At 40.9% G+C, this 26,072-nt stretch overlaps 1 protein-coding gene across 12 annotated transcripts in view; it reads left to right on the forward strand.

Annotated features, from left to right (window-relative positions):
* UNC80 (unc-80 homolog, NALCN channel complex subunit) overlaps positions 1 to 26,072 on the forward strand; it is a 132,967-nt gene that overhangs the window by 42,044 nt on the left and 64,851 nt on the right. For 5 of the 12 annotated variants that reach the window (XM_040069060.2, XM_040069065.2, XM_040069061.2 and 2 more), the window contains exons 20-28: positions 21 to 127; positions 624 to 783; positions 4,908 to 5,080; positions 10,768 to 10,980; positions 15,416 to 15,587; positions 18,135 to 18,268; positions 20,390 to 20,555; positions 23,981 to 24,184; positions 25,726 to 25,826. In XM_040069060.2, the coding sequence (XP_039924994.1) occupies positions 21 to 127; positions 624 to 783; positions 4,908 to 5,080; positions 10,768 to 10,980; positions 15,416 to 15,587; positions 18,135 to 18,268; positions 20,390 to 20,555; positions 23,981 to 24,184; positions 25,726 to 25,826 (1,430 nt within the window). The remainder of the gene's footprint in view (positions 1 to 20; positions 128 to 623; positions 784 to 4,907; positions 5,081 to 10,767; positions 10,981 to 15,415; positions 15,588 to 18,134; positions 18,269 to 20,389; positions 20,556 to 23,980; positions 24,185 to 25,725; positions 25,827 to 26,072) is intronic. The other 7 variants (XM_040069067.2, XM_040069068.2, XM_040069071.2 and 4 more) reach the window with 5 other exon arrangements.

Genomic DNA, 26,072 nt, shown 5'->3' on the forward strand with positions numbered 1-26,072 from the left:
AGTGGCTTATTCTGTAACAGGGAATTGGCTGAAGCGCTCCTCCCTCTCTGGCCTGGCTGATGGAGTGGAAGATCTCCTAGATATCAGCTCTGTTGACCGTCTCTCCTTCATCAGACAGAGCTCCAAGGTAAATGTGTCAGGCTGGATTACAGAGAGCTTGAAAAGGCAGGATCTGGCTACTTCTAGCTGCACATGGGAACGTTTTTATTCAATATGGACTTTGCAGCTAACAAGACTGTCACAGAAGTCTCAGAGTAGAGCCATGGCAATTTGACACTGGACTTTTGTAACTCTTGGTGAAGACTAGGTTAAACTTACACCGTACTGGTGAGCCTGCTCTGGTGCACTGAGAGGGAAGTGCAGGTTCTGTCAACACACTTAAGCTTTAATCTTTGGTCACACTTCTCCTTCCTTCTTTGTCCTTTCACAGCCTCTCAAGAAAGATCAATCCTTTAAGCAGAAAGCTTAAAAGATGAAGCGCTTCAGCGTATGTAAATCTGTGCAGACCCAGTTGTGTTGCTCTGGTGACTCTTGCAGCCCTTCTGTAGATGTTTCTGTCTGACCAGTGAGACCAAGACCCCGTGCTGTGGCACAGGCTGACCAGCCCCTCTGTCCCTGCACAGGTGAAGTTTACCAGCGCTGTGAAGCTGTCGGAAGGAGCGGGGCCGGGAGGAGGCCTGGACAACGGGCGAGATGAAGAGGAGAATTTCTTCAAGCGTCTTGGTAAATGGCGCACCTGCCGAAGACACCCATCCAAGCTTCATCACACAGAAGAAAAAGATGGTTAGAAATCAGGGTTCTCGTCTCCTTTTTTTCTTTCTTTTTTTATCATTTTTAAAATATGTTTATTTCTGTATTTTACCCCTTTCCCTTTTTTCCTGCTTTCACCATGGTTTTTGTCTCCATTGTAGCCTTCTCCAATTTTTTAGTCTTTGTAACTGTTTTCTTTCCCTTCCTTCTTTCGTTTGTTTTGATTTAGAAAAAGCTCTGGTAATTTTTTTTTCTAAAAAAAATCAGTCTATCCAAACAAATTATACAATACAACATTTGGGCTTTTAAAATCAAATTAAATTTGGTCAATACACTTGAAAAATTAATGCTTGTTTCAAAGCACTTATTCAGTTCAAAATTAGGTGTGTAAATCTTCTGTTGTCCAATACAACAATTCCATCAGTTTTTTTTTGTTTAGTTTTGTTTTTTCAATTTGTAACTATTTGACAGTTTTAGCAAATATCAGCACAGAAATGGAAAACCCTACACAAACCTTGTTGTAATTATCTCTTTTCTTCTGTGTTTGCATGTCTAGTCTCTGCATACCATTCGTTAGGGGTGCTGCCCCTTTTTCTTAGCACACAACATAATAATAAAAACACTCCTTTTCTTTTCCAGAGAAATGTATGTAATTGTTATGTATTTTCAACATCAGTGGTGTCTGAAAAGTGCCTTTATGAATAATACAAGGTCATGGTATAATCTGTTATAAAATATCATTGACAAAGTCATTGACATGCTCATGTCAGCTCAAAGCACATCCTTCTTGTCAGGGGGATAACCTTGTATCTTGAAGTTCTGTTACTTTTTTTTTTAAGACAACACAACCGGATTCCCAAAAACACACAAAATGAGGCAATTTTATTTTTTTAGCATGATTTCTGTAGTTTTACGATATGCTACATCTTCTGGCATTATGTTTGGTTTTCTTCTCATATTACAGTTTGACATTGCATTGTGTGTGTTTTCCATCACCCATCTCAGGCCTGCAGTGTAATGCATGTAAGGCATTTTTAAGGCAAGTGATGCTTTCAAAATATAAGCGTATCTTGTCACTGTAAACTGGTCATGATCTGCCATGGGTGAGTGGTGGTGCTTTTTGCTTAGCTCCTGGATGAAAAGTGCTGCTCCTTTGTGAGAGTGCATCAGTTCAGAACCTTGTTGTAGTCTGGTAGCATTCCCCAGCAGTGGAAGGAATTAGTTTCTTCATCCACTGCTTTGTGCTGAAGTAGGTATGAAATACTTCCACCATATTTCCTCCCAACTCTCACTGGTTAAAACTGGCCAAGGGACAGTGAGACCTTTACAGACTGCCACAGCTGTTTCTGAAGTACACCTGTAAAATGACCTTCATACTTAGTTGTAGAAAAAATTTCTTTTTATCTTGCTAATACAAGAGTGGTATAAGTCTATAAGGCAAAGTGTGACAGCTAAGGAAGTTGTATCACTGTATTTACAAGGATCTCTGATACACAATGAAAGCCACGTAGCTTTTAGCAAAAATAGTTGTATGTGCCCTGTGTATATCTGTGCTTGCCTGTGCACAGAGATAGCAATGTGAGACCCATTCATGGTGGGACAGTTTATAACCCAGTAGAACAGCAACAATACACCGAGCCTTCAAATTTCCCATGCTTCTCTGTCTTCCATACAGATGATCAGTTTTTCTGTGCTTAATGAGCAGAGAATAAAAACCTTCTAGTGGCAGATGGGCATACTGTTAAATCCCTCCAGATCTGATCCTAAAGCATTATATTGGAACCTCTCTCTGCCTTCTCATTTTTTTGTCATTCATGACATTATACTATTACATTGCTCATGTTTTTTCCATGTGGTGTTTCCTCTTGTGTTTTTGGGTTTTTTAACAGTAGACCAAATTTAAGAGGAAATGGATAAAGGAAAAATAATTTACATTAAAAATTATAAAATGTAGAATAATTTGTGACATCATTTATGAACTGTAATCTTCATCATGATTTATCATGTAGACCACTGGAAAGTCTGTGTTATATATGTATGTAAGCATACATATGTCGGTCTATCTGTATGTGTGCATATGTATACATATATATATACACATAAATATTTATGCATTCACATGTAAAAATATTTATTTCAATGATCTTTTTAGCTATACCAAGAGCAAAGCACATAGACACATATACATTTTCAGTGTATTTACATGAGACCCATAATGTTCCTTTGGGCACTGACTGAGGTCGCTGTAAATAACCACAGAAGTTGTCAGGGCATTCGAGGCACAGCAGCTCTGGCTCTGAAGGATGAACTTATGGTCACAGAGGAAGCAACTGTGGGGCAGGAGCTTGTGTATCCTCCTGAGTTAGGAAATGGTCTCTGCTCTTTGGGCTAGGTCTTCTGCAGGCCTCAGTCACGTGAATTAGCTCAGTGAGGGCTACCCTGATCACACCAAGGCTACTCCAGGATGAGCATAACAAGGGACAGTCACCAGCTGGCTCTGAAGAATTGTCTTGTAAAGCTTCAGCAAAATGCAAGTTATGCCACCGAGCTCAGATGGACAAAAGCTCTGCTAGCTCTGTATTGTGGGTTAGAGTCATGCCTTAGGCAAGCTTCTGTTCTTTGCCTCATACAGGGCCCTGAATAGAAAACATTTGTACCTCAAATGTATTAGTGTTATGACAGTCATAGCAGGAAGGCTCAGATAAGCTATATAAAAGCTATAAGAAAACAGAAGGACTTGGAAGGGTGTTTGTGACTGCTTGCATGTGTAAGTGTTCTACTTGTTCTTTCTACTTGGTTTGATTCATTTCAGTGGAATATTTTTCCAATGTAGGAACATTCTGTTCAGGTACAGCTTCACTGGAGAGAAAAAAATACAAGGAATTTGTAAAGAAGTCTCTTGAAATTTGATAAGCCTCTGTCTTCAAGGGAAAAGTGAAGATCTACATTGTCATTTTCTGTTGTGACTTTTTTTGTGGCACATAAATGCTTTCCAAGTCATTCTAGGGGGTGCATGCCCAAAACACTGTGGAAAAGAACTTTGACTTTCAGCCATTCTTCTTTCCTTAAGTAGTCAAAAAGTCTTGTAGAGCTGATGTTTTTACTCTTGTCTTTCAAATAATCTATGTTTAAAACCAATTTTGAATTCTCCACTCCATGTTCTCTTCTTCAATGCTTTATCCTTCAGTGTTCTGTAAACTTTTGTACTTTCAGATGTAAGCAGGGGGAGTCTGGCAGAAAGCCCAGAAGCTGACTGTCCTTTTTTTGACCAAACACTTTGGCCTTGAACAGCTTTCCTTATTTCTAATCTGTCTTTCTACTATTCTCTTAGCTCTGGATACCAACTGCAATAATGATCTTCTGCACTAGCAGTGCTAATTTGGATTAGTTGATTTATGATGTGAACTCTATACATAGAGTTTAAACTTGTCCTTGAAGTGGGATGCCATCTTCATTTTTGAATGGAACTCTTTTTCATCCCAAAGTGTACAAGACTCTTCAAGGGAGAGAGACTAGAATGACGATATCTAGGAGCTGAGGCCAGTCTCAGTTTCCTCTTTACTCTTGTGGTAATTGCAGATGTATGCCTAAAAGAAGGACAGTGCTTGATTTCCACACAGACTACACATTCACTACTGATTTTTCTGTCCTAGTAGATGATATATTACTAAACTGATCCATGAGAAATAATGGATCTTATGGAAATAATGGAATACTTACGCAGCATGCATAAGTTATGCATGCTGCACTTTAAGGTAAACTTAAAGGCGATAGAGAAGTAGGGTAGGAGATTATTAAGGAAAAAAAAGACTGTAAGCAAGATGATCTGTGTTAAAGAGGTGGGGAGGAAAGACAGAATCCTAGTTCACCTGTGTTGGAGTAGGTCCTGGTCTTCCACCTTGAGTATGGTGGAACTGTTCTGGGCAGATATCAGTATGACCAATACCAGAATCTGACTACTTGTGTATCTGTTTCATGGAAGTCATGAATAGTGTAAAAATGAACCTGTTGTCTTCAAGATAACACAAGGAGAGAAAGGAATTTACACTAAGACTGTACTCATCAAGATTTTTGTTCCCCATTTTTTACTGGTGAGAGACCGTGTCCCCTTCTCTCTACCCCTCCCTGCATCCCCTCTGTACTCTCTACCTCTTTAGGTTGCCATAGCTTTGATGATCACTTGACCTCCAAACAAGAAGGAGGAAAATCCAAGAACGTTGTGAACCTGGGAGCAATCCGCCAAGGCATGAAGCGCTTTCAGTTTCTGCTGAACTGCTGTGAGCCAGGCACTATACCCGATGCCTCCATTTTGGCAGCAGCTCTAGACCTTGTAAGTCATTGTTGGTCTGTTGTTACCTGCTGGGAGCATGTGCATATGTGGTGGTCCACCATCATTCACTAACTAATGCCCTTCATGCCCCACAGAAAGAATGTAAAGCATCACAGCAATGCCAGCTGGTGGTGGTGGTATTCTTTAGCATCTGTGAGTGGACAAGTTTGCAGACAATGGATCCCTTTTTATTACATGGCTCCCCATAACTACGTTATTGCCAGTGCAAAGCTTGTATTGTTGTCTTCATGCTTCGTTCACAGACACTCTGTTTCTGCTCCTAGTGTCAATCTACAGAATAAGGATTGAAGATTGGATAACTACTTGGAGAGGTGCAGGAATTCCACTCTCGAGTTCTGACAGAGTTATAAGTACATTAGGCCACACTGAATTGTTAGTCACCAGAGCCAGTCAGTGGAAAAAAAATTATATCAGTGTGTGCATGCTTTTAAATGTGGATATTGCCGATATGCCGGTGCAAATGAAGGAAGTGACCCAATTCAGTCCCTTTCTGATATTCTGTAGCTCCTTCCTTCTTATCCTTGCAGTTGTGTTTTTTAACAATCCTTCCCATTTCTGAAGCTGTGGCCTTCAGCCTGTGATTCATGAGCCAGTGGGGCTCTGAGGTGTTTATGTAACAAGCAAGGAGTGTGACAAATACAACTGAGAAAAACCAACCAAATATTAGCAATTTCTCTGCATGCTGCTTTTCTACTTCCTTCCATAAGTGTTTGGCTTTGTGCAAGCTGAAAAAAGATTAAAAGCCACTGTTCTCAGAGCATTCACATCCCTTTTCTTCCCACGCCTCACCTCTCACCTGTGTGACTGCTGTGCCATTTGTGCTCAAATTCAGTTTTTTTGCTCTCTGCTGGAGGTGTCAGGCTCATGGGCTCTGCCTTCCTGCTAGCGCTGTGCCCTGACCTTTGCTGCACTGCCTGTTCCATGGCTGTAGGGATGTTTTGCTCTGTGCACCACTCCTTTGCACCTTCATCCTAACCCTGCATACTTGGTCTGCAGATTCAAGCACGTCTGCAATAATGTTGGTCTGGAGTTGCTGTTGTCAGTTCTCATTTAGCTCTACTGTTTGGAGTGCTCCTCATCCGTCTTCCAACAGACAGAGGTTTCATTCGCTGCTTCCCACACTTCCTGCCGGAGACTGTTGTCCCTCTGGATGGAAGCTGTGGATGCAGTGGCTGATACAGTGGCCCACCTGGTGGCTCTTAGCAGTCAGGGTTGCAGTGAGCTCAGAAGGTGGCTTGCAACCTGCCGAGTGTGCAACACCCAACCTCAGTCTTCAAGGCTTCCAGGCTGCCACTCGGTTGCAAATTCTACACTCCCAGTTAGTAAGGTGTAAGGTGCATGGGCAGGAAAGAGCTCAATCCTAGCAAGTTTGTCACCAGGATCCTTCTGAAGATGCGCACTACTCTGCGTTCTGATAAATCAGATGATAAAATGGGGTTTGGCAATTATGTCCCTATTGCCCGTAAATGTCCTCCTTAACTTCTAAATTTCCCAAATGCCTGAGTACAGAGCTGCTTATTCTGTGCCCATGCATGAAGTCAGCTGGAAACTACCAGTCAGAGTGAACTGTTTGGAGATGTCTAAATTCCAGAGCTGACTTTTACAAACTAAAATGTAACCGTCTCTCCATTCCACTGAATGATGCAGACAATTCTGTTATTAGAATTTTTAAAAGGTCTTCAGCTAATGGTGAAGGAATTGAAGCTTTGCTCTCATTATAGCCTTGGGAATTTCCAAGTACTGTTCAGTTGGCATTTTGTCTACAAAGTATTGGAGATATACAGAAGTTAGGCCATCACAGGCAGTGTATATTTTAAAAGATGACAGCTTGTCATCTCACTGTATTGGTTGATGACAATGGAAAATTCCCACACCCAAAAGGAAGCATTCTGGGTGTTTTAACTTCTGGTTTTAGGCTTTTGAAGTAATCGTTTGAATCAGGTCTGATGCAAATTAAAAGCTTCTTAAGTAATTTTATCCAGTTTAGTTGCTAAGCAACCTTTAAAAAATGAAAGGCAAACAGTTCCAGTTTCAGTTCTTCCATAATTTTTCTGAGCACACTTTTTCACGCAGGTTTGCAAAATTCTATTCTGACAACAACATTGAAATCTTTGATCAGCCTGGATGTTTGTACTGGTTTGCCACACTGATTTAAAGAATTAGAACAGTGAAACAAATAATGCATCTCTATACAGCTAATAATTTTTTGTGTATTAAAATAAGCGTTGCCTTAGGTTTAGTGGCTATGCAGTTAACATATTTTCCTAGAAGCAGCATCCATACTTGAATAAATTTTTAAAACTACAATCAATATATGGATGTGCAAACATTCGGTGATAATTGATACATTGCAGACAGCTTTGTCTTTACCCGAGCTTAAATCCAGACTTTGCAATAATAAAATTGATTTACTTTGGAATATTTCTCAGAGATTTATCTATGCTTAAGTTTGTGTTGAGGGTTCCAATAAACGGCTGTCTAGGATTGTGTTACTATGTTACCTAAAGTATTCTAATTAGGGTGCTGTAAATTACCAGCTTTTCTTTGACCATGACACCTGTCATCATTACCTTTCTCCAACAGGATTTGAGCTCATTTGTTTTAACATGTAAATCTTCTATCCTTGTTGAAATGCAATAGTTGTACCGTTTTCTGGTAGGATTGTGTTTTAGATGACCTCCTAAGTACTGGGACAGTAGAAGCAAAGTCTAAACTCCAAGAATACTTGTCAATATCCTGACTCCATGTCACCCTGGGTCTTAGGCTGACTCTATAGTTCCCATGTCCCTGTTTCCATGGCAGACATTTCTCTGTGGAAGTCCTTGTGATTGGGAAGGAAGTCAGAGCTTGCTACAAACAGGTCCCAGAGTAAAGGACTGGGAACAAAAACAAAGAACTGTCATGGACTGTACTTGGCCGTTTTGTAGATACAATCAGAGAGGTCTGAACTAATTGAAACAGGCAATTCTCCAAGACACTAGTTAATAATTTACCTGCAACCTGTCTTCATGGACTTGCTAAGACAACTTTCATGTCAGACTTTTGCTTAGACTAAGCAGAGTTACCCAGTCAGCAACTTTTGAGAGTACTCAAATTTACTTTACCATCTGTTAAAAGTATATTGTTGTTATTACATGCCTTTCTTTGCTGCCCTGAAGAGACCAGAGCCAAAAATGATTTTTTGCTCAAAGTGCCATGCAAACTTTAAAAAGGGACTCAAGGAAAATTACCACTGATTGATTAGTGTCATAAAAGACATTGTTCTTGAAAACAAACTGGACATAAGTTCTCTGTAGTCATTAGTCTGCAGAATCAGGTTTACGTGAACAGTAATGTGATGCTGTGAAATTCCAAATCCATTCTGTATTTGGTTCCTTCCACCCAGACTGTTCGCTCTTTAGATCAAATCAGGTTATCTGTTGAAGAAATTCAATGGGATGACTTGAATTGTTAACAAAGTGGTGAATTCTTGTCAATTTATACAGTAAAAGAACAATTTTCAAGGTGCAAAACAATATGTTGTTAAAACTGGACTTGTGAACAGTTGCATGGGCATGGACAGACTTGTGAGAGTATTGCTGCTGTGTCAGGTTTTGACAGTGACCACAGTAACTTGTGTTCTTTTCAGCTACACATCACCTGCCTGATTAATTTCTCTCCATTTGTGATGTGTTTCTCTGTTGTGTGAATCCATCTCTGTTCATTCTGTCACATCTTCATCTTTCTCTTGCTGCTGCTGCTTCAGGTTTCTCAGAGCCTCAGGTAAGCAATCACAGGGAGCTTGTGCCCTATGATGTTCAGAAAGTCCTTCGTGCAGGAGGCCTTTTCAGTGATTGTTAAATAATATAGTGATTTTTAAATTATTCCTGCTCCTTCCCTCTGCTTCCCATCCTACATATCCTCCTTTAATTGTGATAGTTGCGTGCTTTCATAATGTTTACAAAAACATGTTTCTTTGCAGGATTCCAGCATGCTAAGAAATTTTGACTTTACTGCTAGTGAACTAAACCAATAGTAGACTAAGGCTGGGGCTTTATCTCTTCATGTATTTCTCCATGGTTAGGGTTTTACTTAGTGAGAATAAAAGAATAAAATCCTCAGCTATTCTGTGTTCCATATTGCATGTGATCAACAAGTAGTTTGTAATGTTTTTTCAGATGCTAGATTTTAGTTTTGTTTCTGGCTAGTGAGTGTCTGCATTCAGATTTCTGCCTTCATCAGAACATCATGGCAGCTTAAATCTTCCTTTTCAAGAGAATTGCCTTTTTTCTTCCCCCAACCTTTTTAAAAATGTGAGCAAAAGCTGCAAATGGATGTTGTGTCAATAATTTCTTAAATCAAACTTTAGGAGCATTGGTCCAAAATTTCTTGTTTTCGATTTGTGATTAAGACAGTCTTGGAGGCTCTGTTTAATAATGTTCAACAGACCATCTTATAGGAACTCAGGGCCTATCTAGTACTTACAGACCACATTTGACAAACCCTTCTTTATAAGTAGGTGCTGATATGCTTGAATTATTTCATTAAAGCTGTCAGCATCTAAAAGTGTGTAACACGTTTGTGCTCTGTGAAATCCCTGTTAGCGAACCTTTTAAAGCCAGCTGGTAAACTGTAGGCATTGTTGTATTCTTAATTTTACAAACTGCTGATTGCAGGAGTTTTGGTTCTGAAAATTGCAGGGAGAAAGGGGAAAATTAAATGGAAATTAGGAGAACTATTTGCTTTTTAGTTTCTTTCCATGTCTGTAACGATGTTATTTTGGCAGTTTAGACTGCTGGGGAAAAAAGCTACTGCTGAGCCTAAGCTACTCTTTAGGGAACAAAATTACTATGTCCATTTTTTGAACATTTCAGAAAGTTTCAGAAGCATTCTCTATTGGTCTAACATGTGTCCTGCTGGGTGATTTAATACAAACTAAGATACAATCAATATAATTTCTCCCATTAAAGTGATTCTTCCAAGCCAGGGACAGGAGGATTTTCCTCTGGAAACTAGTCAGTCCTTTCAAAACTCAGCTGCCTGTTGTTATTTTGGTATTGAGTTGCCTGACACTTGCTGAGGTGATTTAGATTCAGCCAGTGAAATTTTGTTGACTTATGCCAGAGTAATGTATTTTCGTCTCCACAGATGTTAATTATAACTGCAAAATATTGTTTTTCCTAGTTTTAACAAACCTCCGTCTATGCTTTCATCCCTAAGATTGAGAAGCAGAACCTGAAGGGACAAATGCTAGGATTTGTGTGGCCATGGTGCGATTTGCTCCTGCAATATTTGCCACCTTAGTGGCAAAGGTTAAAACTAAACTTGACTTGTTTGTGCAGTAACAGTGCTAGATGCACACTTCTGCTTTTGCAGTTAGATGGTTTCTGAAGGAGATCGTTACAGATGGGTATAATGCTCTTTTTAAGTTTATACTGGGTTTCTTTCTGCCCCTCTAGTGTTTTAACTGAGCAAGACAGTTCAGTGTTTATGAGCTTGCTTTTAGTAAGAGGTGAGACTTGTGCAGAGAGACTCTGGTGTCAGCTTTTTATGGAGAAGTTGCTCATACCGTGTGACTCCTTGGCAAGCTTGCAAAGCAATTTTTAAAGCTCAGAATACTCTAATGTTCAGGGAGTTCTCCCAATGCATTCTTGCTTTTAAGGTGTGGTTTTCTGCAAACGTTTCAGGAAGCTCCCGTGGTGGCGCGAGCAGCCCTGTTCCTGGAGTGCGCCCGCTTTGTTCACCGCTGTAATCGTGGCAGCTGGCCCGAGTGGATGAAGGGCCACCATGTCAACATCACCAAGAAAGGCCTGTCCCGTGGCCGTTCTCCGATTGTGGGCAACAAAAGGAACCAGAAGCTGCAGTGGAATGCAGCAAAGCTCTTCTACCAGTGGGGAGATGTAAGTGTTTGCTTCTCTTCTAGCTCCATTAAAAATTATGGCAAAATGTAAAGTTAATTGGATCTGATACCTTGCGAAGGCTGATGTGGAACAAAGACTGGACAGAGCTAGTGAATAAAGTAGATATTTATTGAAAAGCCTCTAGGATACATCTTGGGCAGCACAGGGCCTGGCCAGGGCTACACCCAAGGTGGACCCAAAATGGTCACAAAATGGCTGACTGGTCATGAGGTCTCACGCTTTTATAAGTTTTGGTCCATTTCCATATTGGAATTTAATTGTCCAATTACAGCTTCAGGGTGTGAGGTCTCATCCTTCTTGTTTTCTCCCTTCTGTCCACCATTGTTTGTGCTTTTGGGCCTGAAAGTTGTCCTTGGTCTCCAGCAGGAGAAGGATTTGTTTTGTCTCCCTACTCTGTGCCGAGAGCTGACTGACACTTAATGTGAGGCTCAGAACTGCACCTCTAGGCAGCACAGAATCTGAAAAACATGAAAGCTAAAACTTAAGGCATCAGATACTATACAGAATTTCAGTCCTTGTAAGATGGACATCCTTCCAACTTGCACTTGCCTGCCAGGATCAGCCCTTCTCCTAAGGGAAGTGACTTTGCTGGGACACGTTCTCTCCAAGGATCTGTTTCACCCATTCTCCTTTTCCTAGCATTTGTCATATGTGACTAGCTAAGAAAAAGGGAAAATGTGGGGTATGATACTACTTTCTATTTTTCTTGCTTCCAAATATATTTAGCCTAGGGCTCCTTGAACGAGATGAGGTGCTGTCTATTTACTAATGGGTTTCTCTTTGCCGTACTTCATTCAGTTTCTCTTTGTACCCATAAGGACTGTTTGCACTTCATTCTTTGGCAAGGAATTCTACAGAGCTACTATGAGTCATGTAAAGAATTGTCTCTTGTTTGGCCCTTGAATCCTTCAAGTTTTATTTGATTGTGATCTCTTACCATACAGGAAGGAGGCAGTTGCCTTATCTGGCCCTGTGAATGCCCCTTGCAATTTTCTTGTAAAGCCCTGAGGATATAATTGCTGAATGTCTTACAAGTATACTGGTCATTTCTCAAAACTCTAAATAGTGGGAGAAGTTCCTTTGCCCAGTTACAGATGTCTTTCTGGAAGTGAGCTTTGTGCTTCTCACCTCTTAAAAAAACCAGTGATTTTTACAGACTTTTACAGAGCATCTTGATTCCCGTCCTCCCACCCTCCCCCCCAACCCCATCAAAAAAAAAAAAAAAAAAAAAAACAAAACAAAAAAAAAAAAACCACCATAAAATCCAATGCTCATGGGAATTTAAACATCATGTTCTGCCTTGCTGACCTGAATTCTTGTAGGTTAAACCAACACATGCTTCTCAGTGGGGCACATTGTAGGGAACCTCAAAATAAAGCTGACCATATCAATACATTCCCACCACAGAGCAGCCTAGGGGGAGAATCCAACTCGGGTCTTAAAACCCGAGCGTAGCATCTTCACAGATCTCCTCCTTCCATTCCTAAAGCTGACTCAGAGAATGCTACCTGGTCATCCTACTCTCTGGTAAAGTCTCAAACACAAGAGATTATCTTAATAACAGCACAAATACCAAAGTTCCTTGGAAAAGTAAATAGGGTGAGGGTATTTGCTTCTATATTCCATGAAGTCACTGCCTTAGCCTGGACTCCTTTGAGAACTCCTTTTAAGAAGAGAGCATAAGATTACAGAGTCATTGAATTTTGGCATGCTTTCAGACAGCCAGGACTATCCATCTCTGTCTGTAGATGCTATGCTTCTAGACATTCCTTTTTCTCAGCTTCTAAAAAAGTGAGAACAAGAAAGACAGTAACTATTAGAAGCCAGTTAGATTCCCCCTCAGCTATCATTTTTAGTGACAGATATACCTGGCCTGGAAAAAGTCCACGAAGGTTTTCTTTTCATATTGTCAGAAGTACTTCCATTGATTCAAGGTCATAAGAAAGGAGCCAGGGAAATCTGATCACAGGCAACTTTGCATAATTGTCTTCCCCTTAATGGCACCATAAGACCTATCTGGATGCATTCTCCATTCTAAGACCAGCGTGTGTTTGCTGCTGCTTAGGAACATTTCAGAAGGAAAAAGCCTTGCATTTTCATAACTGTAAGGCAGAATAAGATTTGGAGAGTAGTTTTAGAGTGTGATTTTTTTTTCCCTTTTCCCTCAAGATGTCTCGCTGTTCATTCACATTTCTGATTCTTCTCGCTGAAGGCCAGAAGAATTTATTTACTCACAGCACCACTGACCTCACAAAAGTACTCAAGCTTTAAGGCTGGCCTGCACCTAGCACTACTCTTTTGTATGGAATGTGGATCAAGGCTGGTCCTCTGGCACTGCCCTTCATCCCAGAAGCTCTTTCAGATGAAGCTGGCTGCAAGGATGAGCAGCAGCCACCAGTCAAGCCTGGAAGGCTGGGCCTCTGAAAGCTCCTCAGGCAGCTCCTTTTTTGGCTCTGAGCAGATTTCACTTAGTCTGAATTATGAGGAGAACTGGCTTCCTGTGGCTGAAGTACAGGGACGTGCTGTAGAAGACACTGCTGTTTCTCTGCTAAATCTTAAACAATAAGAAAAGAATCTCTTGAACAAAAAGAAAAGAATATTCAGGAAAGACTCCCAATGCACTGAGGCTTTTTTCTGTTGTTTTTTTTTCTTTTTTTTCTTGCAGTAAATTAGGCTGGAAATTTGGCTTAATTATGGATTCTTGCTTGTGGATTCTTGTTTATGAATTCATTGCTCACTAACTGTAATAGACAGTGCTATTGTCAAAGTTTAGTCAGACCACGAAAGAAGGTAAATCCTTTTTCTATCCCAGCTCCTTTAATTCAGCCGTAATAGTCATCAGAGAATCACACTGGTGAGCTCTTTCCATGGGAGGTGAGACTTGGCCTGCCCATAGCAGTGATGAACCTTTTGAATCAAAAGACCTGGCTTGTTCTGCCATCTTTTGAAATAATACAATGTTAAATCTATTCTGATCGGGTTAGTCTGTCACTTCCTTTCACTGCTTCTGTTAAGAGGACTTTTGCTTTTGCTTCTCTGTTTCGTAGAAAACCAAAAATACGGAAAACATGTCAGGAATTCAGTGCTCATTAGATGGGAAGCTGTGGGATTATGTTTTAGTTCTTTAACATTAAGGTGGGCTAAACAGCATAGATAACATGTGATAGATTACTGTTTTATGGACAGGCATGCAGGACATTTCTTCCTTTAAATGCCTGAAATATGAAAGGTGAAAAATTGTGAGATGTGCAGTTCCTTTAGCAAAGTACAGGCTCAGAAATTGCTGAGATTGATAACTATTTGTATCAGCATGCAAAGCACAAGAATATCACCTTATTCTCTTTATGTAGCAGATTCTACCCTTTCCCCTGTTGTTGGATTTCAGAGGAAGTGTTTAATTGCAAGAACAGTTATAATAAGTGGCCATTTATGTATTTCTGTGAGAATAATTCCACGGTGAGAAAATTATATAGCGCTGGCATGACCATCAGTTCTGACTTGTAAAATATTTAGAAAACCTCCTTTAGTATCTTTGTCTAAAACTACCCCATACTCACAAAGGTCAAATGGCCAGTGCTGATGAAAACTCTCTAATTTAAAACATCCCTTCCCTCCCAAAGTGATGATTCCACAGGATAAAATTTCACATGCTCATCTGTGTTCTACTCATGTACGTGCAGCAAAGAAAATCAGTTCTGAAGAGCTCTCAAGTGTCTTAGCAAGAAAGCAATCTCCTTGCTAACACCCCCTTACCCTGTAGTGTGCTGACAACACCATGAGGGCTGTGCAGATGCTGGTAAACAGCCAGGATAAACAATTCTCCTTTCTGGAGTATGTAAGATGGAAATCTGACTGACTGCTCTTTCCGTGGATCCTCCCTATACCATTAGCCTTGCACCTTCCCAGCTCCTGTAAGCATACTCTCAGCTCAATTTTGGAAATTGCATCTGGGAGTTTCTCCATTAAAGATGGAAGCAGGCCTTCCCATGGGCATTTAACTGTCTTGTAGAGGAAATAAAGAATGTTACTGGATTCCTAATTCACAGCATAGTTTCTTAAGCAGAAGACCTACATTCTCAGTGGAAAGACTTAGCAAAATTCTGGAATAAATGTATCAAAGGAACAAAGAAAAGTGGAAGAAATTAATACTTCTTAATGACCTTATCTCCTTCTGCCTGTTATGTACCAGTTTGGAGGGGTTTATTGTTTAGTTAAATTCACTAAAAGTGTTCATCCTGGAACTTGACACTTGGCAGTTTTTTGTTGACAAAAAGGGGGAAATAAATTACAGTTTTGATAGCAATTATTCTTCTGTCATCCCTTTCTCCTCTCTAGACAATAAAAAACAGAGGCAGAACATTCTGTTTGGGCTGAAGTTCTCACCTCCTGTGCTTCTCTCTTGCTCCATCTGCAGGCAATTGGTGTCCGCCTCAATGAGTTGTGCCATGCTGAGAGCGAGAGTCCTGCCAACCTGCTTGGCCTCATTTATGATGAGGAGACCAAGAGGCGCCTGAGAAAGGAGGATGAGGAAGAAGACTTTTTAGATGACAGTAAGGAGACTCCCTTTACTACAAGAAACCCCGCTTGTAAGAACCTCTGCTTTAGGAGCACGTAATATTTTTTTCTCTTTTCATTTTCTTGCCACCCAACTGTATTTCCCAGTCCCTCACTTTCACCCCAGCTTCCTCCCCTGTTTTTTTTGTGCCTGGATGTCAAATATAACAGATGTGTAGCAGTACTGAAAGACTTGGGTGGAAAAGGAAAGGGGAAACCAGGCAGTGAGCTGCAATTCTTGTACACAGAAACTGCAGTTCGTAATTTATTTCATGAGCCTTGCTGTCACCTGAGTGTCAAAAGTAGTTCACGCTCCACTCCTCACAGTTACTTCTGCCAAAATATCTGTGTAAGATCAGCCGCTTTTCCTTTTCTGAACATTAAGGGCCAGCTTACCTGATGTGAATTGGCACAGCTCTGCTAAAGGCTTTTGAATCTTGACTTGAGTATACTGCCTGATTTTCAGGCAGAAATTAAAAAAAAAAAAAATAAAGGCATAATTAAAATTTTGTATAACAACAAGATGATGAAACCACACGCATTTGTGCCTGTGTGTATATAAGGGTGGGAGAGCTGTGACAGATCACTGATTCTGAAGGTCTGTGTAGGCACACAAGTTATAGCAAACCCTGTGAACCAAAATAAACTGTCCAAAAGCATCCTGTTGTGGCAGTAGGTGAAGGTGGTAAACATGACATGCTCTTTAGACACCATTTGTGTATTCATGTGTGCTGCAGTCTACTGGTGTTTGTCTGTGTGTACTGTTGTTCCCCATTGGATGCACTGTTTATCTTCTGCTTTCTCTCCCTGTGGTTCTGGATTTGTTCTTATCACTGCCTAAAGGCCCCCTTTGGAGCAGAGAGAAGCTGGTGGGAGGATTGACATGGCATTTGTAAGAAATGAGCTCAAGAGAAGGTCTTGGCCTGAGCTAGACCTTCCCATGTGCCAGTGTGTGCTGTGCCGGTGCTGGCAGCTTCAGGAACATTGGTGGCTGTTCTGGATCGTCCCTTTAGGGGATGTAGCCAAAGCAGGAGGAGGTTGCACACCAGAGATTCCTTCTCCTGCACCACAAAATGAACAGCTGCATTCCAATGACTGAGTGGCAGGATAGGCTTTCTTTTCCCTGCTCAGCCACTCATAGCAGGCACTCAAGGGGCTGTGGAGCTGCTTTAAAAGAGAAAAGCAAACAAAGATCAGGTTCTGGTCTAGAAAGCCATTTAAAAGCTCAAGTGCTCTCCTGAAAAGTGGTGTCTGAAAATAGCTGCTCAGTAGTCTTGCTGTAGGCAGGGGGTTTTCAAAAGCTGCTTTAAATGCTGTAGGAAGTAGACCAAAAGGCATTAAATATGCAGCTGGCTGTTCCATTACACAGTATGTCTCATTTGCTTTTGACAGTTCAGATTATTTTAATCTTTACAAAGTCCACAATTCATTACTGGTGATCTGTACAGGGGATCTGGTTTTGTCTGATCCCTGTAGTGTCTTCTCCCTTGTTTGGTTCAGTCTTTTTCTTTGTAAAAGCAATTAGATCACACGTGAGAAAAGCAAGTGAAAAACCACTAATCTCTCCGAAGTGTATGTAAATGGTAATGTCAGGAATAACTTTAAAAATGGGTGTGGTTAGTTGTTGGTCACAATTAACTTTATTTACTTTTTTTGCTGTCTGTTATCCTAAAAAGTACTTTTCAAATTGATCCAGCAATGAAGAAGTCTTCATACTTCTAAGCTTTGAATTGTATCAGATGGGTTACAAAGGGTATGGGCTTAAATCTGATTGTTTCAATACAAAACTTCAAGTATCACCTGATAGAAATACAAAACTAGAAGTATTTTGATAATCTCTCTTCTCTTTCCCTCTTAGTTTTAAGTTAAGAATTATGTAAAGTTTGATTAAGTAGTTTGATTTTTCCCTTGATTATCTGTATATAGCACATGGATTGCTTGCACAATTATAAAAGCCTGACTTCAAAGGAAACTATCTTTTCCAGTTATCAGGGTAGTAATTAATAAGAATAGAAAAAGTATCTCTTTAACAGCTAGTCACAACTCCATTATTTTGAGATAGTTTTCTATATTTGGAAGTGTTTCTTTTCCACAACTGCAAAAGATTTGACTAAATGCAAAACTGTAAAGGAAAAGAAGGGCATCTACTTCTTAACCTGTGTTAGCCTTGGATGACATGTATACAAAATGTCATAAACTTGTGGTTAGTTTAGTAGGTACTTTAACATAATATATTATAATATATCCTGTAGTCAGTTATTGTGTTACTTCAATGCAATGCAGTCTAATATAATAAAAATATAATACAGTATAATATAATGCAACACAATACAATATATAATTAATATAAAGTAATATGCTATAATCAATATAATATAAATGTTTGTATTATTTCATGTGCGTGGTTTGTTATTTGATTGATTCTGTTTCTTTTAGTGTAGGAAAACTAGCACAGGAGTGTGGGGTCTCCTGTTTTTCAGTGCAGCTTGCATTGTGCACCACATGTGACAATGTCCATCACCTCTTGGTTCCAGATCTTGTATGAACTCCTTGTTCATGATAGAAATATTCTTTCCTAGGCACTGTGAATCCTACCAAATGTTGTTGTCCTTTTGCACTAAAAATGGCAGCCTGCCAGCTTCTCCTGGAGATAACCACATTCCTTCGAGAGACCTTTCCCTACATGCCCAGACCACGGCCCGAGCCTCTTTTGGTAAGTGGACCACACACATTGGAGAGGGCTTTACCCATCATGGATTCCAGGCTCTGATGAGAGGTAGGGTGGGATAAAAACTCCAGTGGATATCTGCAGGGAGAAAGGAGCCATTGTGTGGTGGATAGAAGATGGTCAGGGTATGTGAAATGGTTGATTAAGGAGGTAAAACCATGGAAGCACAATATGCTCTGCTGAAAGTTAAAGAAAGTTTCCAAAGAGAGAAGAGGGATTGAGAAACCCAGGGTGGGGGACCTGGGCAGTGTTGGAGGGAGACTATGGGAAGTGACAAGCTCAAATGCTCACTAGCTGATCAGCAGGGCCAGTGGTGAGGGATCAGAACAAGGCACTTAGGGGAAGGGAACAGAATGGTTTGCAGAGAACTTGCCAGAGCTTTAAAGCTGCAGACTCGTTTGGGTTAGACACAGAGAACTGCAGGGGGAATGGGAAGAAAGGAAAGAGATGGGGATGAAGAAGCAAAGAAAGGAAAAAAAAAAACCCACAAAACTTAGAGAGACACGGGCAAATCCTGGCATAAACAGTTAAGCTAAACAAATGGTTAGGTGACAACTAATGCTGTGAATAGCAGAACACATGAAAACTGATTTTCAGTGATTCCTTCTTGTGTGGATTTTCTTACATCTAATCCTGTGGTTTAACATTTCCTTTAGCTTGTTTCAAAAAATACACATGCACACACTCATCTGTTGACAAGTTGACGGTGACCCTCAGCTTCAGAGGCGGTTTGTATGGAATGAGATGAGAATTGAATGGCTGACATGGTTTCAGCTTTTAAGCCAAATTTCTTTAAGAAATCAGGATAAAAAGTATATTAAAAAATGAGAAGTTAAATTTCCATAAAGGAATTAGCCCTACTATCCTGTTTTTTGTTAATGACAGATCCAATTTTAGTCATGGAAATTGTGCTTGACAGGCTGATTTATCTGCATAGTATTGTAATTAGGTTCTGAAAATGATTCCAAAGGCTGTAGATGACCTCTGATGAAGTGACTCAGCCCCAAGTTATGCAAGAAGGACAATTCAAAAAAGCAATAAATTCAGCAAAATCCTCCTTAAACACGATGATGATATTACAACATAATAAATGACTGCATCCACAAGCAGGATACCATGGTTTAGAGTTCACTAAGTAGTTAGGCTTGGAACTAAGAATATGTTGGATAATGAAGGTCAACAGAAATAAATGCTTTTATGTGAGCTGGAAGTGCAGCTGGTTAATTTCTTTCTAGACTTGTATATGGGAGACAAGAAGGAGGAATTATTCTGTGAGCTGTAGGTGAAAGAAACCTTAAGGGCACATTATGTACGAGTCTGTGAGATAAAATGGCCATAGGGTGCTGATTCTAACTTTGTAGAGAGGAAAAAAAAGAGACAATAATTATCCATATTAAAATACTAAGTCAGTATTTTTGGAGTGATGCTCCATTTCCAAGCAGATAAGTACATTATGTTATGATCCATATAGCTGGAATTTCAGTAGGGCAAATCTCACTTCCACTGGTGTTTGTAGACATACCTGTTCCATAGATAGGAGCACAGGCTTGGAAACCTTGCACAGCTGAAACACTTACAGCTGAACTAGTTTTGGTGAATTAGTTTAACTACCAAGAGAGCAGGCAGGCTTGCCAAGGCTGTGGGCTGAGTGAGGTCAAAGGCCCTGACTGAAATTTCACCCAAGGCCTTTTACTGATCATGGAGCAGATACAAGCTCATTTTGCTTTCAGCTGGAGACATTCCAAACCCACCTGGATGTATTCTTGTGTCTGTCACTCTTGTTCTGAGTGACCCTGACTTGGCAGGGGGTTTGGACTAGGTGATCTCCAGAGGTCCCTTCCAAGCCTAATCATTCTGTGATTTCTGTTTCCCCTCTTGAGCCTGCAGCCAGAGTGGTAATGCACTGGGGAATGTTAACCAGCAATGTGTTAGCACCTGGTGACTCTTCCATCCTGGCAGGTGGCTCAGCCTGCTGCAGGGCCAAAGAGCAGTGGGGTTGTGAGTGATTAAAGTAATCCCCATCTGAAGCAGTTCTTCCTGAAGCTTCTCTAGCTGCAGTGGGAGCTCACAGTGCTGGCACATCTGTGTGTCTGCATTCTGCTACAGGATCTGGAGACCTGCAGGCTGCGTCTGGATCCTGAGATGGACCGACACAGGTATGAGAGAAAGATCAGCTTTGCTGGGGTTCTGGATGAAAACGAAGATTCAAAGGATTCCCTGCACAGCAGCAGCCACACCCTCAAATCTGAGGCTGGCTTCGAGGAGAAAAAAGGTTTGTCAGAACAATAAGGCTTCTGTATTCTCAGGGCTTGTGAAGTGGTGGTTGATTTTGTGTTTTCATTTGCATAGGCTGTGTTAAAAAGCAGGCAGCCATGGAGTCACGTGGCTTTAAATCATTTCCGAGACGCTTCTGGCCTTCAGGGTTCAACATAATGAATGTGAGAAGCAAAGATGTTAAATTTTATAAAGCAGTGCTATGACTGAAATCGATCAAAAGCTTCGCACAATTGCTAAAAATGTGCAAGCCTTGTTTGAAACTGTCTCTTAGTGGGATGCTGAGAGAAGCATCACTATTTGATTCACTGTAAAAATAAAGATCAAAAGTAGTGTTTGTTCTTTTTCTGATCACAGTTTTTCATTTTGGGAAAATCACAGATAGAAAGGAAGATTGGTATTTTTCTGTAGAAAATCTCTACCTGTTTGGAAGTCATGGCATCACAACAAATTAGTGTAATTGGTCTCTCGAATTCTTTGCTACCACATGAAAATACACTGTGTGGCTTTTGATGGCTAAGCAGATTGATGTTACCAACATACTCTATACTGTACAAGCAAACTTCAAGCTCACTGTGTTTGCTGAGAGCAGCAAATCGTTTCCATTCTTGAGCCATCTCATGCAAGACTCACATTCTATCTGATGGTACAAGTGTTGCAATACAATATAGTCATTATGTGTATTTGCAGTTAAGAGACTAAACTGCCAGATACCTCTAGATGACCCTCTAACAAGTTTTCTAGAACTATTTACATTCTGTCTCATAGTAGTAATTTACAGGTGGAGGAATTTGAATGATAATTTTGATGATTGCTTGGAAAGGATAAATGTTTAATGACTCTTTCACAACAGTGAGGTCTGTGGCTGGTTTTCCTCTCAGAAGTGTAGTGCCTATTAATGATTTGAAGGAGCTTTCATTGACTTCTATGGGCTTTGGATAAAGTTTCTGTTGTCTCCAGCTGTGACTCTGCCACAATTACTAGAGAAAATATTAGAAATGCTTCCGAGACTTGTGTGGTATAAAACTTTCTCCAAAATTGTGTGTCCGGTGGGCCGGTTACTTCTGTGCAGACAGCTGGGTACCCACCTAAGAAAGGTGAGCTGGATAAATTGATGCTCAGCCTCATTTTGTCCACTCTTGGTATATTGGCAGTTCAGAAAAACACACAGCCTTATGGTCTGTCTGATAGTCTAACATGTGTGGGATGTCTTTATCTATTTAGATGAGAAAAAGTTGGGGTTGGGGCTTTTTGAGGATAGTTACAATTGCTTGAAACCATTTTTAAGCTTTTCAGGGAACAGTCCTGCCCGCTGGGACTTTACCTGAGTGGGAGAATACCTTCAAGCAGGCAGTCCAGCTGGAAAATGCTGGTGGAAAGTGTCTGACTATCCTCTTTCTCTTAGAGACAGTGCTGACTTAGCTGTTCCTTTGCATGTTACTGTGCTATAGGTGTAATGTATTTTTGCAAAGATAGTATTGACCTTCTGCATCCTTTTCTCCATTGAACTACACTTTCCTGCAGTTTTGAGTTTTCTTTCCATTATCCCTTTTCCCTAAACTGTCATGTAGTTTTCCTTTACTAAAGCTGCCTCTTTACTCCATTTTAGACATGAGGAAAATGACTGTTGTAGGAAGGTTGAATCCTAATATGCCATAGCAAAAATGTAATTCCAGTATTTTAGAAGCTTAATAAATGCAAGGTAATGTTATATTTTAAAATTACAATAATTATGTTCTTTTCTTTGGCCACAGCATACTCTTCTGGGAATCCACCTGGGCCAAACACTACAGATGCAGAGGCATCTTTCATAATCTACACTTTTCTATATAAGAAAACGTTGTTGTGTGAATGTAACTAAACTTTGCTTGCCTGCAGTGGGAGGTTTCTTTATCTCAGACTCTTTGATGAGTACTAATCTGTTTCCCTTCATTTTTCTGGAGTGTTAAAAGCTTTGCTCTCATTGCTCCCCCCAGGCATGGCTTAGCAGCTATCCAAAAGCCGTGGGTTTACTGTATAGAATCTGCTCCAGGTAGGTCTGAAATACAGACACTACAGCTAGGCAGATGCAGGCTCTCAGATGATCATATGTACTCTTTGGGTGCCAAAATGGGATTCTGAGGACTACATGAAAAGTGCTTAAGCAGTTTGGGATTTGTGGAGCTGACCTGGACATTATCCAAACAGTAGCGATTGCTGGGGAGTATGATCACTTGGAGGGAGATTCTTTGATAACCCAACAGTGGTTTGCCCACTGATTTGTGAGGGCTGAGGGGTAGCTCTCAAAACCTGTCCAGCTGTCTTTGACCAGGATGCTAGCCACTGGAAATGGGAGTGGGAATTCTGTTCTGGAGGAAATGGGGGCAGTCTCAGGAGTAAAGGTGTGTTTGCTTTATCCTGAAGCCAAAATACAATTCTATTGAAATATTTTGCTTACCCATGGTATTACCCAAAAAAGCTCTGTGGTGTTCATTCTCAACCACACACCAAAAGGTAGTTGATCACACGTGGCCTTGCCTGGTTAGATCTGCAGTAAAATGACTGAGTGTTGCAACATTTGGACAGACATACTGCCATGTACTGCCTTTGAACTAAGAGGAGAATGAAAGTGCAAACAGTTGATGCTTTAAACATTGAACCATTCCATGTCTGTGCTCATCAAAAATGCAGAGTGTCAATGGATGTTGTTAATGCCTGAAAGCTGCTGATTTGTCTGAAGGAGAAGATCTACGTGCTTCTGTTTCCTCTAAAGCATTCTAATGATGAAGAGTAACATGCAGAGACACGGATTTATGCAAATCTTTCTTCAGAGAAGCCTTGTGCGCTAGCCTCATGTAGCAGACTCCCCTCCTGCAGTCACACATGCTGTATAAATAAATAATTGATCCTACTGCAGAGCTCAGTGAGGTTTACAGAACCCAGGCCCGTGGGATAATAGGTTTGTCCTAGGTGCTTCCAGCAGGTGATGCTGCACTAATGTAAACTCTGAGGACTGGCAAAGAAAACTGCAGTTTACATCCATTGGGTTGATCCTGCTTCCTGGCAGGAATTGATTCAAATCGGTGTGAATTGCAGGATTTTCTTGTCCGTGTTTTGGGTTTCTCTTAGTGCAGATGACTCTGCTTACTGGTGGTTGAACGAGGGCTAATTCCAAATACAGACAAGGCCTGAGGTGATGTACCAGATCTCGAGGATGTGAGGTGTTGAACACACTTCTGTGAAAGCATCTTTACTCCCTGACTGATTGAGCTGCATTGGCGTTGGCTTTGGAGGGAGCCTCTGATCCCACATTCCTTGGCAGAAGATGCTGCAGTACACGCTGGCAGCAAAGGGTTGGGAGGGTGGGGAGGGCCAGGATCTCTTTCTTTATTAAATGGGGAAAAATTAAGGGGAAAAAAGTCCTCTTTTATTCTTTTAATACAGTTCCCAGCAGGAAGATCAGGATAGGAGGCTCCCGCTTGCTCCAGATTAAAGGAACCCGCAGTTTCCGGGTGAAGAAGGGGGGTTCCCTTTCCAGCATTCGCCGGGCCGGCAGCCTAAAGAGCACCAAGTTATCACGGCAGGACTCAGAGTCTGAGAATGAGGAGCTGCAGCTGTCCCACAGCAGGGACACTGTCACTGATATAGGTAACTTAGATGAGTGGGCGGAAAGGGAGGGGACAATAGGAAGGACCCTAAACTCTTTGACATGATTGCAGCAGAGCTAGAAATGACCAAGAGATTCCCACCTCTGCAGGCTAGGAAAAATCTAGAGCTCTTTTCAGGGACTGCCTTGGACTAGGGCCCGGGAGGAGCACAGTACAAATCCTGAGTGCGGTGTCGGCTCCGAGCACAGATTGTCGATTCAGCACCGTGTTGGAGCATGAGCTCTTAGAATGCTGGCCTGCCAGGCAAACGCTCGCTGTCTTTAGGGTAGGACATGCACCTGTGTATATGCACATACACACACCCCTAAATCACAGGATGTAATGAATGCATGAGATCATATGTATATATGATATTTTATTGTCCATAGCAGCAGATTGGCTATATGTGTGTATATGTGTGTGTGTGTGTATATATATATATATATGCACACATACATATTTAGGCATGTACTTCATATTCTGTGTTGAATATGATGTCATAAGCATGTCAGGTGACATGTAAAACATATTCCTATATGCAGAACATAACATTCACATACTGCATACTGTATTTCTACATACTGGCATATATATCTTTTTGTGCGGTTTACAGCTGCTTTCCTTAGTATTTAACAGATGGATGTCCATACATTTATCTTATGGAAACAAAATGTGCATCCTACTCTGTGAAATCTCCATCACAGTTGCATTAAAGCGCTTCCCTTCACTATTGGTGTTAACCAAAAACTGCGGATATCTTTAGAGCTGAAATAACCTCCCAAATTTAATGGTCATTTTTACGTTGCCCAAAAGATCCTTCAGCAGGAGAACATGGAGAGTGGGATTGTCAATTCTGTAGACTTAGCGAGCTCACTTAAAGAAGAGAAAAAGGGTAAACCAAATAGTCATCTCCAGCCAACTCAATATCATTAGTTTTATAGGAGGCACATAGGGTATGACGTGGCTAGGGGAAACACAGGGGTCAGTGAAGGTCTTAGGGAAATCTGTCCCTTGGCTGAATTCTAAAGTGCTCTAGTGTGCTAGAATCAGGATTTTTTTCCCCTTTCATCCCCATGACAGTAGTAGTTTTTACGGGCAATTAGCAGGGACTTTACCTGTTGGCATTTCCAGGTGGATGCCACTTCTGGTTGGATTTTTGTTGATGTTTTTAACCACAGAGCCCAGTCAATGCAGATCACTAAACCAACCAATTGCAGCATCTGAATGGTGCAAAGAACTTGTTTATGATGGCTTTAGATTATCCATTTCCCTTCCATTAAAGAAAAAAAAAAAATAAAATGGAGGGACAAACGTTTCCTACTGCCACGATGGCCTCTGGGTCAAGTCCAAATAGTTCTTGTAAGTGTCAAGCCAGCACAGGACTGGGGAGGGATGTCCAAATGCAGTCTTTCCAGTGTGGCACATTCTGTGTACTCTCATCTGTTCCCACAAGGCTGGCCTGGCTTACAAGTGCTGTCCCTAGTCTTAAAGCACATAGGGAACAATAAAAACAACAACCTTTTGGGTATTTTTCTTTTGAAGAAGGGAGCCCCTGGAGCGCGAGCGAACCCAGCATTGAACATGAGGTGCTGAGCAACACGGGCATGGAGGAGAACTATCATCGGAACATGTCGTGGCTGCACGTAAGTACAGTTTGCCAGCAGTGCTCTCAAGGATGGAATTTTCAATAGAAAAGCCTTTGTCTGGCAATAACCAGGTCGCAGTTTGTGCTTTGTCCATATAGCAGAAAGGATCTCAAGTGTAAGTAAGCTGTGACCTTTGGAAATTGTGTGTTGGCCATTTCTGAAATGGATTTAAATCTCCTTTTCTCTAGTTTGTACATGTAGTTTTTTTTCTCCCTAGGTGTGCAGGGACAGCCATACTACCTC

This window comes from Hirundo rustica, chromosome 7, assembly GCF_015227805.2.
Source record: "Hirundo rustica isolate bHirRus1 chromosome 7, bHirRus1.pri.v3, whole genome shotgun sequence".
Taxonomy (NCBI): domain Eukaryota; kingdom Metazoa; phylum Chordata; class Aves; order Passeriformes; family Hirundinidae; genus Hirundo; species Hirundo rustica.